This window comes from Gracilinanus agilis, chromosome 6 (genome assembly GCF_016433145.1).
Source record: "Gracilinanus agilis isolate LMUSP501 chromosome 6, AgileGrace, whole genome shotgun sequence".
Lineage (NCBI taxonomy): Eukaryota > Metazoa > Chordata > Mammalia > Didelphimorphia > Didelphidae > Gracilinanus > Gracilinanus agilis.
Genome location: NC_058135.1, coordinates 116,712,859 through 116,727,136, shown reverse-complemented (window position 1 = coordinate 116,727,136; position 14,278 = coordinate 116,712,859). Strand labels below are relative to the sequence as shown.

Here is a 14,278-nt window from a genome sequence, read left to right as displayed (position 1 = left end):
GGTTCGCTTAAAGACCCGGTTAGAATTCCGAAGTACTCTGAAAAGAAATCCACAGTCTGAATGCTTGCTCCGCCCTGGTGCACTTTCCCTCTGGTTTACCTCCAGTCTCATAAACCTTTACTGCCTTCCCTTTGCACCTTTCAACTGTAGGGTTTTTAAAAGGAAAACTCTCTCCAAGTGGAAAAGAACAACTGTGGTCGTTTGCAGACACCCTAGAGTTCAAACCTGGAACAATACACTTAACGGTTCTTGGAAGGCTGTACTAAGGGAATGGAAATTGAAATTTGAAAATCTTGGGGAATTGGTCGTTCACTGTTAAAATTTTCGTACAATGGTGGGATCGGGGTGGGAGGGTATGTATGTGTCTATGTGCATGCTTTCTAATTTTAATGCACTTCATGTGATCCAAAAAGGAGTGGATGATGCGCCTACAGTATTGTTTTTTTGCTTCTAATATTACAGGAAAAAGAAATAGCAGTGAGAGGCTAGGTGGTGCAATGGGCAGAGTATAATTCTGTTCGGTAACATGTTTCTTGTGTATCCTTGGGCATCATCACTTCTCCTTGCTAACCCTCAATTTCCCCATCTGTAAAGGCCAATGGACCTCTTCAGGGTTCCCTTCAACTTCAAATTTTACGAACTCATGTGGAATTAATGGGAACTTTAAAAATGGGAGAAGCGAGATGTGTAGAAATCCATACACCAAGCAACCTTAAGTCTACTTCTACTTAACAGTATTTAGAACATATTTTATTTAAGGGCTTCCATTTGTTTGCACACTTTATTCCTCAGTTTATGAGGAGTTCTTTATTTGGTGTTTTTGTTTTTGTACCATCAAAATTGCTCTATACTTGACAGGGACACTATTTCGTGGGCTTTCCCTAGCATTAGGAATCTGTATCCTAGTGGACCTCCACCAGCAGAAGATGACACCAAAGCACAGAAATATACTGAAGAGGGTCTCAGGAAGAAAGACCAAGTTGTCTTTAGCCAAGTCATTTGTCTCAGTTGGCAGAGAATTTCAGAGCTGGACTGTATTACCTTAGATGCCATATCGTCCAACCCGTTCGTTTTGCACTTGAGGAAAATAAGGACAGGGACTTGTCTAAAGTCACCCAAGTAAGTAAGTAGAAGTGGGATTCCTAACCCGGTGTTTTGCCTTTTGAATGCATTAAAAACATGTTTCCTCTACTTTGGTTCCCATAGATTTTCTTTCATGTTTCGTGGTAGGAGCCATTGCATACATACTAGACAGTGGGCCAGGAAGCCCGCCAGCCCGCCGGGCCAGGGCCAGGAAGACCTGATTCAGTGCAAGGGGAACCGAGCCATCCCGCAGAGAACTCTGCATCCCTCCCTTAGGAGAGTCCGGTCCCCTCCTCCCTGGCTCCGTTGGGCACCACGCGGCCTCCTTTAGCCCAATCAGGACCCGCTTTTCGCATTGTGACGGCCTTCGAGCCCCGCCCCCCGGGCTGTGATAAAAGGCGAAGGCCGAAGACAACGCCAATCAGCGAGGGGCCCGCAGCGGGGACTGCCTCACCTTCCAGGTGCGCTGCTGCTCCACCTCCTCCTCCTTCTTCTCCTCCTCCCCCCGCGCCCTCCCCTTTGCTCTTGCCCTCCCCTCTCTCTCTCTTCCCTCCTCCTCCTCCTCTGCCTGCTTGCTGCCCAGTGGCTGCTGTCAGCAGCAACGCAGCCCTCCCTCCCAGACCGAAGGAGGACTGGGGGGAGGCTACCATCTCGCAGGTGACTGGCCGGCGGTGGCTCTGCCGTGGCCGGTCTGGCGAGCTCCCAGCTTCAGGAGTGTCTCTTCAGCACCCGCTCTTCCTGTCTTGTCTGTCTCTCTCCCAGATACAGGATGAAGAACCCAATGCTGGAGGTGGTGTCCCTGCTCCTGGAAAAGCTGCTTCTGCTCTCCAATCTCAGACTGTTTAGCTGGAGCGCGGCCCCCGGGGAAGAGCAGCAGCAGCAGCCGCAGCCGCAGCAAGGCAAGGGGAACTTCTACGACATTGGCTCCTTCCTCCGCGGCGACGTGCTGGAAGTGCCCCGGACTCATCTGACCCACTACGGCATCTACCTAGGGGACAACCAGGTCGCCCACCTGATGCCCGACATCCTGCTAGCGTTGACCGATGACAAGTTACTGACCCAGCCGGTGGTGTCCAATAAGAGGCTGATCCTGGGAGTCATCGTCAAGGTCGCCAGCATCCGGGTGGACACAGTGGAGGACTTCGCCTACGGCGCCAATATCCTGGTCAACCACCTGGACGAGTCGCTCCAAAAGAAGGCCCTGGGCAACGAGGAGGTGGCACGCCGGGCAGAGAAGCTGCTGGGCATGACTTCCTATAGCCTCCTGTGGAACAACTGCGAGCACTTTGTGACCTACTGTAGATATGGTGCCCCAATCAGCCCCCAGGCCGACAAGGTAAAGGCAGTTAACCAGCTGTGAAAAGAGGGGGAGAATAGAGAAATCCGACTCCCTCCGGTGAAATTTTGCTTCTCTTCAACAAAACCCCCTTAAAAAAATAAGCACTCACCCAAAAAAAGCCCAACCCTAATAGCAAAAGTTTCAAAGTTTGTCAGCCTTCCTAACACTCTTCATGGCTCTTAGAAAGGGAAGAAAGGTTTAAAGCTCAGCTCCTCAACAGAATAACTCTAAAACCATTTGATGCTAACTGAAGGTTCTACCTTCAGCTTAGCTGCCTTTTATAGCTTCACCTCCAGTCATCTAGGTGTCCCCGTTGGACAGTTTTTAATGACACACGAGCAGTATGACTTTGGGCCACAAGAATTTTGTCTACCCGTGATTGCACCTTTTCCAGGAAGTAAGATTGGAAAAAGAAGGAAGTCCAAGTTTATATATTATAGTTTAAAAAGAAAAAACCTTCTGTTCTCTTTAAAATTGGCCCTATAGAGCAAAGGCTCTAGTTTCCTTCTTCAGCGAGCTCTACTGATGCCCTTGGTAGAGTCTAAAGCTTGTCAACCCCCTCCTCTCTTTAATTTTTTTTTTCTTACAGGGTCATTCTAACCCCTTTCTGGTCACATTAGGTGTGTGTGTGTGACTGGGTTTATTTGTCTTTCAGAATAATCAATCCGCAAAGCTCTTTATTCCTTAGGGCCCCTTAACCTGAAAACTGGGTTAGTTTGTCTCAACACTCCCCTAGGATGATTAGACAATTTCAGGCAGGCTGTTTGATGCACAAAGAGGGAGTTCAAGGGGTGCTGCCTTCAAAATGATGACCATATAATCTGAGTTTACAAGAACTTTAAAAATATCCCTTTGGCCATGAAACTCAAAATTGAGGACTGAAAGATTTTAAAATACTTTTTTTAAAAACTTAATGAAAATCCTAATCCTGTAATAAACCTTAAGAAATTTTTGGATTACAAGCAAAGGTTGCTCTATGAAGGAAAGGGTTACTTAACACTATATAATGTGAACAGCTGAAAATGAATAATCCCTGTTTTTTTTTTAAAATTGCATGCTCAGAAATGCTAAATTAGTCTTTTATATAATCAGTTTGGCTTTTGCATATGATTAAAAATGTCAGTTGAGTTGATGAAATAAGTAAGATGGGCAAATCTGAATTCAGAGTGAAAAACAAGTTATTCGGGATTTGGATTTTTTCTTTGGATTTAGTCACATAATTTTTTTAGTGAAGCAAACTCTTAAGATACCAGAATAATATTTTTGCTCAGTTCCTTAGAACTTGGGCCCAGATTACTAATAAAGCAATGATTTAATAGTTTTAAAATTGTATTGACTCCATTAAAAAAAGTTGGCTATCACTAATCTCCAAAGCAATACAAAACTTTTTTTTGCTTTTATTAGCTTTCTTAGACTGAATATAGAAAGGATCTGGCATATTTTCCAAATAAAACGAAGGTACAGTACTGCATTGTGTGCAATGAAGTCAAGTCACAGCCTAGCCAAAGCTATAAGTGAATTTCACCACATTTAGCAATCCTGGCTCCAAATGTATATAAAGGGAAACACGTCAGATTTATTTAGGAACCAAGCATATAAATCACTAACTACTCAAAGAGAAAACAGTATTTCTGTCTGGTAATTAGGAGTTACTCTTTATTGGAACACACATGAGTGCTCTCCTTAGAACTGCCTTCACAGACTTTGGATTATATTAGGTGCTAAGATTATTTAGTGCTACTAAAGATATCTCAGTGGCTGATAGCTGCAAATTTTATCTTGCCCTTAGAAAGAAGTCTTTTGATAGAAAATATATTACAGGAATATGAAGAATAACTTGGCAGTTAGGCAAAGCACTTCTAGATCATTTAGAGCAACCCTGTGATGCAATATACTACTAGTATGATGTATTCCCTATCTTGCAAATAAGGAGAGGGCTGGTTGATACATCCTAGAGGTTAAATGATTTTCCATGAGGTGTAGGGAGAAGATTCAAAACTAATTTCTCTTCAGACTGCAAGTCTCACAATAATATGACAGAGCAAATGGACAAATCTCTCCCTCTAGCTCTCCCTTTCATTTTCCCCTATCCTTCCCCCCCACCTCTTCTCTATGCCTGTCTGTGTAGCCTTTCTTTCCATGTCTAACCAGTGGCATAGCTTTTCATCACTAAACTCTGCCAGGTTTTATAGACTGAGAAGAAAAGTGTTTTAATTACTTTTAGCTGCTTAACACCTCTTCTGTAACTAAGAGTTTTTGTCTTCAGTTTGAATAGTCTAAGAAAAAGTTTGACTATGAGGCAGGCTGGGTTTTTTGGTTTTGTTTTTCAGTTTTTGAAATCTTCATTCCAAATTTTATCATTCTAAGAACGATTTTTCCCAGTGTGCAGCTCTTAGAGAAGTAGGTCATGATCCTAAAGGAGGACTGGGTTTCACCCCTTCAGAAATAGTTAATCCTGAGTTCTCAGCCTATGGTATGCTTCTGCTTTCGTTAGAAAACTGACCCTTTAACTAGAATTTTAAAAAATATTTTAAAATTTAATTTTATCCACATTGATGGAAAGATTTTGATCTATGTGCTATTATAACTTACATTTTTTAATTAAATTTTAAATTTTTTGTACTAGAGGGGTTGAGGAAGTCCAGATCTATGATTTCATTGTTAGAGAAACATTTGTAGAGTTTATGAATTAGAAAGTTGCCTGGAATTCTGAGAGGTTAAATGAGTCATTTACCCCAGGGGTCAGTCACCCAGGTAGCTTTGTGGGGAACTTAGAGGTTCTTTAACTTGGGGGCCATGAACTTTTAAAAAATGATGTTTCATAATTTATAATTCAATATATTTGGTTTCCTTTGTAGTCTTATGTACTTGGTGCATATAAGAATATTTTTAGAAAGGGTGCCAAACCACCCCTCTCCCCCACAAAAAAAAAAGCTAAGAGCCCCCCTAGGTAACAGTAAGGACCTGAAAATTAGGGCCTCCTGACTCCTAGGTGGCCTCTGTCCACTATACTTGCAGCCTAACATATTAGTAGTAGAAGCATTAAAATAGCAAATTTATTTATTTTTTTTTTAATTTTTAAAGATTTTTCCATGGTTACATGATTCATGTTGTCTCCCACCCTTATTTCCTCCCTCCTCCTGGGGCTGACAAGGAATTGCACTGGGTTACATATACATTGTATTATCACTTGATGCCGAAAATAGAAAACTTTTCATTAAAGTATCATAGTTTTTCTTTTAAAATTATTTTGGCTCAAGGATTCTGTAAACAAGTGATTTTCAATAAATAATTAAAGTTTTCAAAAATGAATTCATTAGCTTAGAAAATAAGTTTTTGAATTCACAAAAACACAGGAGAAATATTTTCCCAAAACTTTGAATCCTGGAAATGATCTTCTGGTACTTTTTTCATGTCTCTCCTATGTAGAAATAGTCTGCTCTGAGTTTGTTTGTTTTCTCAAAGAGGTAATAAAATCCAATTTGCCATTTATATAGTGCATAAAGTATGGCTGACTCTATTCTGGAGATTACTGTTTTTTAGTGCATTCTTCCACATATTTATATCATAGATCCATCTCTAAAATGAAATGGGTTAAATTTCGATATCCCTCCAAGATTGCTTCTAGCTCAGCCCTACTACCTGGTTTCTGAAAAATAGCTAAAAGCTCTTCTCTGTGTTTAATATGCAAAATGTTGGTGATTTTCCCTATACACATTCCTGAGTGTGTTGGGTTTGCAATAACTTCAGAGTAGAATTTAAGGCATATTTTGTATCATCTAAGACTCGATGAGCAAAGGGACAGTTTTCATGATTGTCTTTATAGCCTTGGCAGAGGGACTAAAGGCATTTAGCAGGCACTTAATACATTTTGTCAAATTGAATTGATACTTGAGTTTAAAAACTAGTTTTGAAATCTCAAATTCTTTCCCAAATTGATGTTTCATCAGATAAACAGAATGAGTACCTAGAAAAAAATTTCAGGATTGTTTAAGATAAAATATTCCTAACGCCCTTTAAGAAGCTCTTTTATAATCTTCTAAATTTTTATTTTTCAGTTTTGTGAGAATGTGAAGATAATAATCCGGGACCAGAGAAGTGTCCTTGCTTCAGCCATCCTGGGACTGGCATCAATAGTCTGTCTAGGCTTGGCACCCCATACTACCCTTCCTGCCATTTTTATTCCATTCTGCTTATGGATGGCTGGCTAAACATATACCAACCCTGTGTCAGAGTGTGTATTCTAAATCTATGATATATTTATAGAGCACAAATCAGTATAAGCATTGTGTAAAGAAAAAAATGTGACCTGTAACATTGTGTTCTGGATAAAGCTGTGATTAAGAATCACACAAAGTGCTTACTGTGTCAAGCCAAAGAGCCAGGCTGGCTTTCTGAATCTCTTTCAGGCAGCTAAGTTTTGTAAAGCACCTTCCAAACCTTGGAAACAGCGTCTTGTGACCGAGGAGTACTGTACTTGCTTACCGTGATGGACACAACACAGAAGAGGATTGTGGGGGTATTTTGGTGATTTCTTGCTCTCGTAATTAGTGCTCTTTTATGCCAGGTCTACACTTGAGGGTTAAGAAGGTTCTGATGTCTAGTACGAACTGTTACTCTCATTACTGTTGTAAGTTCATGCAGGTTATATGAATGAGACAGGATAATAAACTTAAAACCATTCCCCTGATTCAGAAGGAAATGTCCATATGTTTTTCATTATGTTTTCTTTTCTGTTAAGTGCCCCTGCAGTTAACTGAAATCACTTAGGCTTGATAGAGGATGTAAGTTTGAAGTAATTTGGTAAGAAGGCCTTTAAAGAAAGCGTGCCAACAAATCAAAGGGAAGATGAACCTTCAAAATGTAACTTGTTCATCCTTCTTTTACAATACGGATAATATAGAAACAGATGGGCAGAATAATGATACCCAAACACCTTTGTCTGAAATTCTCGCAGATCATCTGTTTCTTCTTGAACCTTTTGGTTAACTTAGCTAACAAGTCTTGGCTCAGCTATTAAAAGTATTTGTAGGGGCAGTGAGGTGACTCGATGGATAAGAGTGCCAGCCCTGGATTTAAGAGAAGGACCTAAGTTCAAATATGGCCTCAGACACTTCTTGACTGTGAGACTCTGGGTAAGTCACAATCACTTAACCCCTATTGCCTAGCCTTTGCTGCTCTTCTGCCTTAGAATCAATATCCTTTCTAAGACAGAAGGTAAGGGTTCTTTAAATAAGGCATTTGTATCTTCCCTGCTGTGATTTTAAAGACAACATTCAGGAATTTTTCCCAGGTCTCATTACTCAGTATTTTTTATTCACTTATTTTTAAAATGACACAGCAATGTAAAATGAAAATGGGGGGGTTTTAGTGTGAAATGGACTATGGAAGAAGAATTTACTAGGTTTGGTGCCAGTGTGAGAAAATCGGGATGTTTTGTTGATAGATTGGAATGAGAGATGGTCTTAATAAAAGAGTTCTCAAGATAAGTCTTTTTTTTGCAAGATCAGTTAACATTAACAATGAAACCTCTTCCTAGTCTAGGCTGCTTCTCCCTTAAAACTGTTTGCCAAAGCATTCAAAAGTGGTTAGTTTGCAAATTGTGAATTGAGTCACATAATTACCGGATCTTTGGTTAGTAAGTAGTGCTAGAAATCAACAATAAAAGAACTGGTTTTTAAAAATCTTTTTACCCCAGACACTAATTTGTCTACAAGTTTGAATGAGTTGTTATTAAAAAAAAATAAAAATAAAAATTGTCAAAATGAATGAAGTGGGCTGTACCACTTAATGTGTTCTATGGTGAACTTCTTACCATTAAATCAACCTCTTAAGATGTTTATTATGTATGTGTAAAAGCTGTGGCCACAAGAATTCCACTGGTGGTGGTGATTTATTTTTATTGTATATAACACTTGGTAACTGTAGCAATTGTGTATAATTAAATAAAAATTCATTTTTAAAATGTGGTTTTAAAGAGAATGGTAGTTCCTGGGCTCCATAACAAACTCCTGCTGTTAGCCAGAGGATAATGGTTGTATTAGAATAAGAAAGGATGCACACTGGAGCATTAAGCAAGCTATTAGGGAGGATCTCCGGGTGATCACGTCCCGAGGATGTGGGTGTTTGTTTATGCAAACATGGAAGGGGTGGGCTCCTGGGTGGGGTTGGGTGGAGATCCGGAAAGAAGAAAGGCAAGAGCTGCCTTGGTCTCTGCCTAGCTGTAAAGTAGGGAAATGGGATAATGGGATGTGTGGGTGGGCGGGGTCGATGAATGGGGGGGGGGGGCACCTCGGGGAGGGATCTGTAAGGATAACTTCATTTTTATAATTTATCTAAACAAAATGGGGAGAATATTTCTAATCTGTGAAAATGTTACTCCATGTCTGTTTTTTCATGAAAACAAGGATGGGAATTTTTCAGATTTTTAAATGAAATTGGACACCAAACACAGAAATCTCTTGATTTTTTTTCTTCCACTTTTCTTGATACTGAAACCACCTTGGCAAGGTCCTCTTTATCTCCTAACAATACTATTCCAGTATCCTGCTGCTGGTTTGTAGCCCTGCCTCATCTCTCCATAGACTGAAGCATCCTCCATTTAGCTATCAAACTGATCTTCTAAAAGGCTGGTCTGACGTTCTCACATGTTCTCTCTCTCTCTCTCTTTCTCTCTCTGTCTGTCTGTCTCTGAGTCTCTCTGTTTCTCTGTGTCTGTCTCTTTCTCTGCCTCTCTCTGCCTCTCTCTGCCTCTCTCTGCCTATCTCTGTCTCCTTCCCTCTCTCGGTTGCGCGCGCTCTCTCTCTCCCTCCCTCCCCCACTCCTTACCCAATTAATTTAACTCCAGTGGGTGGCTCCCTGTTATTACCTCCAGAATCAAAAGTTAAAATGCTGATTGATTTTTAAGACCCCTCATAACCTGGTCCTTCCCAATGTTTCTAGTTTGCACACACTTTATTTTCCTCTGCACAAATTGCCATCCAGTGACACTGGTTGCCTTGTTCCTCCCATGAAACATTTCGATTCAGACCATTTTTACTGGTTGATCCCTCATCTCACCATCCTAGCTCCCTGGCTTTCAAGTCTCAACTAAAGGAAGTCTTTCCAGGCCTCCTTCATCCTAGTGCATTCCCTCTGAGATGGTCTTGTATATGTCTTGTTTGTGAGTAGTTGTTTGCACATTTTCTTATTACACTGAGCTCCATGAAAGCAGGGACAGTCCCCTTCCCACCCTTTGTATATAGCCTGGCACGTAATGAGCACTTAAGAAATGCTGGTTGACTGGCTATATGGAGATAGCATTCTTTGTGTTATCAATAATAGGAACTTCAGAGATGTGTGTTATGAAAGAATCATTATGTGATTAAGGAAAGTTATCTCCTGACACTAGAAGAGAATAGATCACTGCTGGACATCCATCCCTCCTCCCCAACTCTGATAATATAAAGGTAAGTCTGATTGATTATGAGTTTAGATACATAGTTCATCCTTCTCTTATACTAGAGCTAATATGGAAACATTTATGGAATAATATTGATAATCAGACACCTTCATTTGAAGTTCATGTGTCTATACATATGTCTGTATTTTTAAATTCGAGGTTATCAAAATATGAACATTTGATTTCTAACTTTGGGTATGCTATTCGACTGTAGAAGGTTTTTAATGTCAAACATTTTGGGGGAATACACGTGCTAGGCTAATGGAAAACGTTGACCCTGCAGATGGGCATCTACCTTAAAACATAAATATACACTTTTTAGAAAATGTTTGAATACTACTAAGGAGAATTATAGGAATATTTTACAAAGATCATAATTTAAAATAATATGGGATTCATATGAGGAATGTAGGGGCTGGTTCAATATTAGGAAAACTATCAGGATAACCATATCAATAACAAAATTATGTTTAACAAAAAGTTTTTGACAAAATACAATTCCCGTTCCTATAAAAAACACTGGAAAGAATAAAAATATATGGAAGTTTCCTTAAAATAAATAGATATCTAAAACAATCAGCAAGTATCAGTAATTAGGGATAAGCTAGAAGCCTTCCCAATAAGATTGGGCAAAGCAAAAATGATCACAACTATTATGCAATACCTAAAGTGGTAAGACAAAAAACAATTTGAAGGATTTTGAATAGGCAATAAGGAAATAAAACCCTGCAAATTATGATGGTACACCTAGAAAATCAACTAAAAAACTAATTGAAACAATGAACTTTAGCAAAGTTGCAAGATATAAAATAAGTCCACATAAATCATCAGCATTTATATTACAAAAAACGTCCAAAAGGAAGAGATGAGAAGAATTCCATTCAAAATAATTGCAGTTAATGTAAAAAACTTGAGAATCTACCTGCTAATACAAATCCAGACACTATATCAACACAATTACAAAATACTTTTCACCAAAATACAGATCTAAATAATTGCAGAAACATTCATTGCTCATGGATAGGCTGAGCCAATATAATAAAAACAACAATTCCATCTAAGTTTATTTACTTATTTAGTTCCATGTCAATAAAACTACCCCCCCCAAAAAAAAGTTTTCTAGAACTAGAAAAAATAAAATTCATCTGGAAGAACAAAAGGTTGAGAATATCAAGGGAATCAGTGAAAAAATATGAAGGGTAGTAGCTTTGCAGTACCAGAAATCAAACTATAACAAAGTCATAATCATCGAAAACAATCTGGACCTGACTAAAAAATCAATGGAATAGATTGGGTACACGTTACATAGTAGTAAATGACTATAGCAATCTAGTGTTAGATAAACCTAAAGATCTAAGATTGGGGACAAGAATTCACTTTTCACAAAAATTGCTGGGAAAACTAGAAAGCAGTTTATCAGAAACTAGGTATTGATCAATAGTTCATACCATATACTAAGATGTAGTCAAAATGGGTTAATAATTTAGACAAAGGGATATAATAAACAAGTTAGGGGAACATGGAAATTTTTTAACTGTCAGATCTATGGTTAAAGGAAGAATTTATGACCAAACAAGAAATAAAGGGAATCACAGGATGTAAAATGGATAATTCTAATTAAATTTAAAAGGTTTTGCACAAACAAAACGAATGCAGTGAAGATGAGAAGGAAAGCAGGAAACTAAGGGGAAATTTTAGAGCCAAGTTTCTCTAATAAAGGGTTCATTTCTCAAATGTATAGAGAATTGTTCAAATTTATAAGAATATGAGTCATTCCTCAACTGATAAATGGTCAAAAGATATGAACAGACAGCTCTCGTAAGAAATCAAAGCTATCTATAGTCATATAAAATGTTCCAATTCACTATTAACTAAAGAAATGTAAATTAAAACATCTTGAGGGTACCACCTCATGCCTAATATGGTGGGAAAGGAAAATGGCCCTAGACAAGTTACTGAAACTCTTTTTTCCTTAGTTTCCTCAACTGTAAAATATGGATAATAGCACTTACCTCACAGGGTTGTTGTGTTTCAAATGAGATATTCTTGTAAAATACTTAGTACAGTGACTGCCACAGAGTAGTCACTTAATAAATGCTTGTCTTTAAGGGAGACAGTCACCAATCATGTCAGGGACAGCTTTGTTGTCTCTGAGGGAAAACTAATTAATTTTGGGGGAAAACCAGGAGTCCTACCCAATTACTTCTCATCTACTTCCAAAACTGAAAATTCTAGAGCCAATAAAGAAACTAGTGCACACAGTGAGTAGTTCTCTCATACTCCCATAAATATGCTAAGGTTCTAAATTCTTCTTTCTTGAACTCTCCACAATAGCTGTCAATAACTATTTCTATATAGAACAGAAAAAAAAAATAAAAATCCTCTTTTGGGTTGGTTCTGGCCAAACAACAAACAACAATTTATCCCTTAGCATTCTGACTTTTCCAATCCTCAGTCTCTTAAACTCATCTTCTTCAATACAAATTAAGCACACACAATACTTCTTCCTCTCAATTCCTGAGCCTTTTTCTAATCATGACTACTACTACTGATGCTGTTGCTGTTGCTATGGATACTTCCTTATCTCACTCCATAAGGATTAGAAACCTTGCTTTTTCTCTACAAGTTATTAGTATCATGCACTTTGAGAGGGAAGGGACTTTAAAGACCAGTTGGCCAATTCCCTCAATTTATAGGTGAGAAAAGTGATCAACTTAACCAAGTTCACAAAAATGACATTTGAGCCCCTTTGGCTGAAAATCCAACCCTCTCACCACTGCACCATGCTGCTTTAAACTTTTCACCTCAAATTCCTCTTCCTCTTTTTAAAGTAAATCTGGCTCTTCTAAAAGCAATGACTTCCTTACCACTCCTCTCAATTTTCTCTATTCCCTATCCACATTATATCAGGAGGAGTGGGAATATTCCTTTTCCACCCCTTTTTTGCTTTCAGCTTATTTCCTCCATCACAATTTTGCAATAACCTTTGCCTGCTGGTGTCCATTCAATATTTGTAATACCATTGCTCCATCCTTATTGCCCTCTATGCATATCTCCAGATCATTCTCCCAATTTTTTCAATGTATTTAGAATCTTGTTTCCCATTTTCATCTTAATCTCAGAACCTTTATTAAATTACCTTAATTAAAGAACCTATATTTAGATTCTTTGAAAACAAATTGTTTTTCATTCAGAACTTAATAATTAACTATTTTAATATAAAAAGAATAGTAAAGAGGATTATTTAAAAAACTGAATTGTGATATTGTTTGTTTTGTTGATTTTTCTTTTTTTCTTTTTTTCTGTTCTATATAGAAATAGTTTTTGACATTTTAAAATTCAGATTTTCTTCCTCTTACCTCTCTACCATCAGTGAATAATCTGAAATAGGTTATACCCATATTTTCATGTAATACAGATTTCCATATTGCTCATGTCATGATAGAAGTCACATCACACATATAATAGAAATCTCAGGAAGGAAATATAATGGAACATGACATGCTTTGATCTGCATTCATATTCCAACAGTTCCTTCTTTGGCTGTGGATAACATTTTTATCATGAGTCCTTTGTGGTTATCTTGGAGACTTGCTTTCTTGATAATGCTTTAATCACAGATGATCATCATATAATATTTCTGTTACTGTATACATTTTTCTCCCGATTCAGCTCATTTCACTTTGCATCAGCTCATAGAAGTTTTTCCAGGTTTTTCTGAACTCATTCTGTTCACTGTTCTTTATGGTGCTTATTGGTGTTCCATTACGACCATATACAGCACTGTTCATTCAATTCCCCAAGTGATAGACAACTGTAACAATAAAAAGAGCCAGTAATGGATGTTTCAAAGAAGGGAGATAAAGTTTATGTGGTGAGTCTCTCTTCCAGCACTCCCCTGGGGCTGAATATACACTGCGAGACTTTAAGGGGGTGTCAGACCCGGATGGTCCTGCCGCCCCACAGGAGTTGGGGGCAAGGCTTCTCTATAAAAAGAGGTACGTGGTACCCCAATCCAATCTGAATAAGGGCGGGGTTCACACAAACCTCCCCCCACCCCATCAGTTAAATTTCACAGCTGGTGGTCTGGCTTCAAGATGGAGGCAGCCAGACCAAGCCTTGATTCCCCTCTCCCTTGCTGTCTCAGGCACTCTGGAACACTATCTGACTATTGAATGGCTTTTATTATTCACAAATCAGGGATTGGAGAAAGGGGGTGAAGGGCAGAGGGATTTTGGGGTACCCTCTTCACTATTCCTATGGGGTCCCTAATGGTTCCCACTCCTAAGCTTCTGCCCTTGCCCCTTCTCCTTTTATTTCTATTTCTTTGTTTCTGTCCTTTTCTATAATTGTAAGTTTTGACTGAAAGTTTGGGAATGGGTGGAAACTAAGAAATTGCTCCCAAAATGGAGTCC

General features: G+C 38.7%; 1 protein-coding gene across 4 annotated transcripts; it reads left to right on the top strand.

Annotated features, from left to right (window-relative positions):
* Positions 1-423: 423 nt before the first annotated feature.
* On the top strand, positions 424-7,516 carry LRAT (lecithin retinol acyltransferase). Of its 4 annotated transcripts, none has more exons than XM_044680779.1 (4): positions 424-1,119; positions 1,231-1,544; positions 1,846-2,419; positions 6,481-7,516. In XM_044680779.1, exons 3-4 carry the CDS (start codon positions 1,853-1,855, stop codon positions 6,631-6,633), a joined length of 720 nt encoding a protein of 239 aa, XP_044536714.1. In that variant the 5' UTR covers positions 424-1,119; positions 1,231-1,544; positions 1,846-1,852; the 3' UTR covers positions 6,634-7,516. The 4 variants fall into 4 exon arrangements, with proteins under 4 accessions (XP_044536714.1, XP_044536713.1, XP_044536717.1 ...); XM_044680778.1 differs by having other exon boundaries at positions 1,207-1,544; XM_044680782.1 differs by having other exon boundaries at positions 424-1,123.
* Positions 7,517-14,278: the final 6,762 nt, after the last annotated feature.

Coding starts and splice junctions, on each gene's coding strand:
- LRAT (XM_044680779.1), top strand. CDS start 1,853: ATGAAGAACCCAATGCTGGAGGTGGTGTCCCTGCTCCTGGAAAAGCTG. Junction 2,420..6,480: donor TCAGCCCCCAGGCCGACAAG/GTAAAGGCAGTT, acceptor TTTATTTTTCAG/TTTTGTGAGAATGTGAAGAT.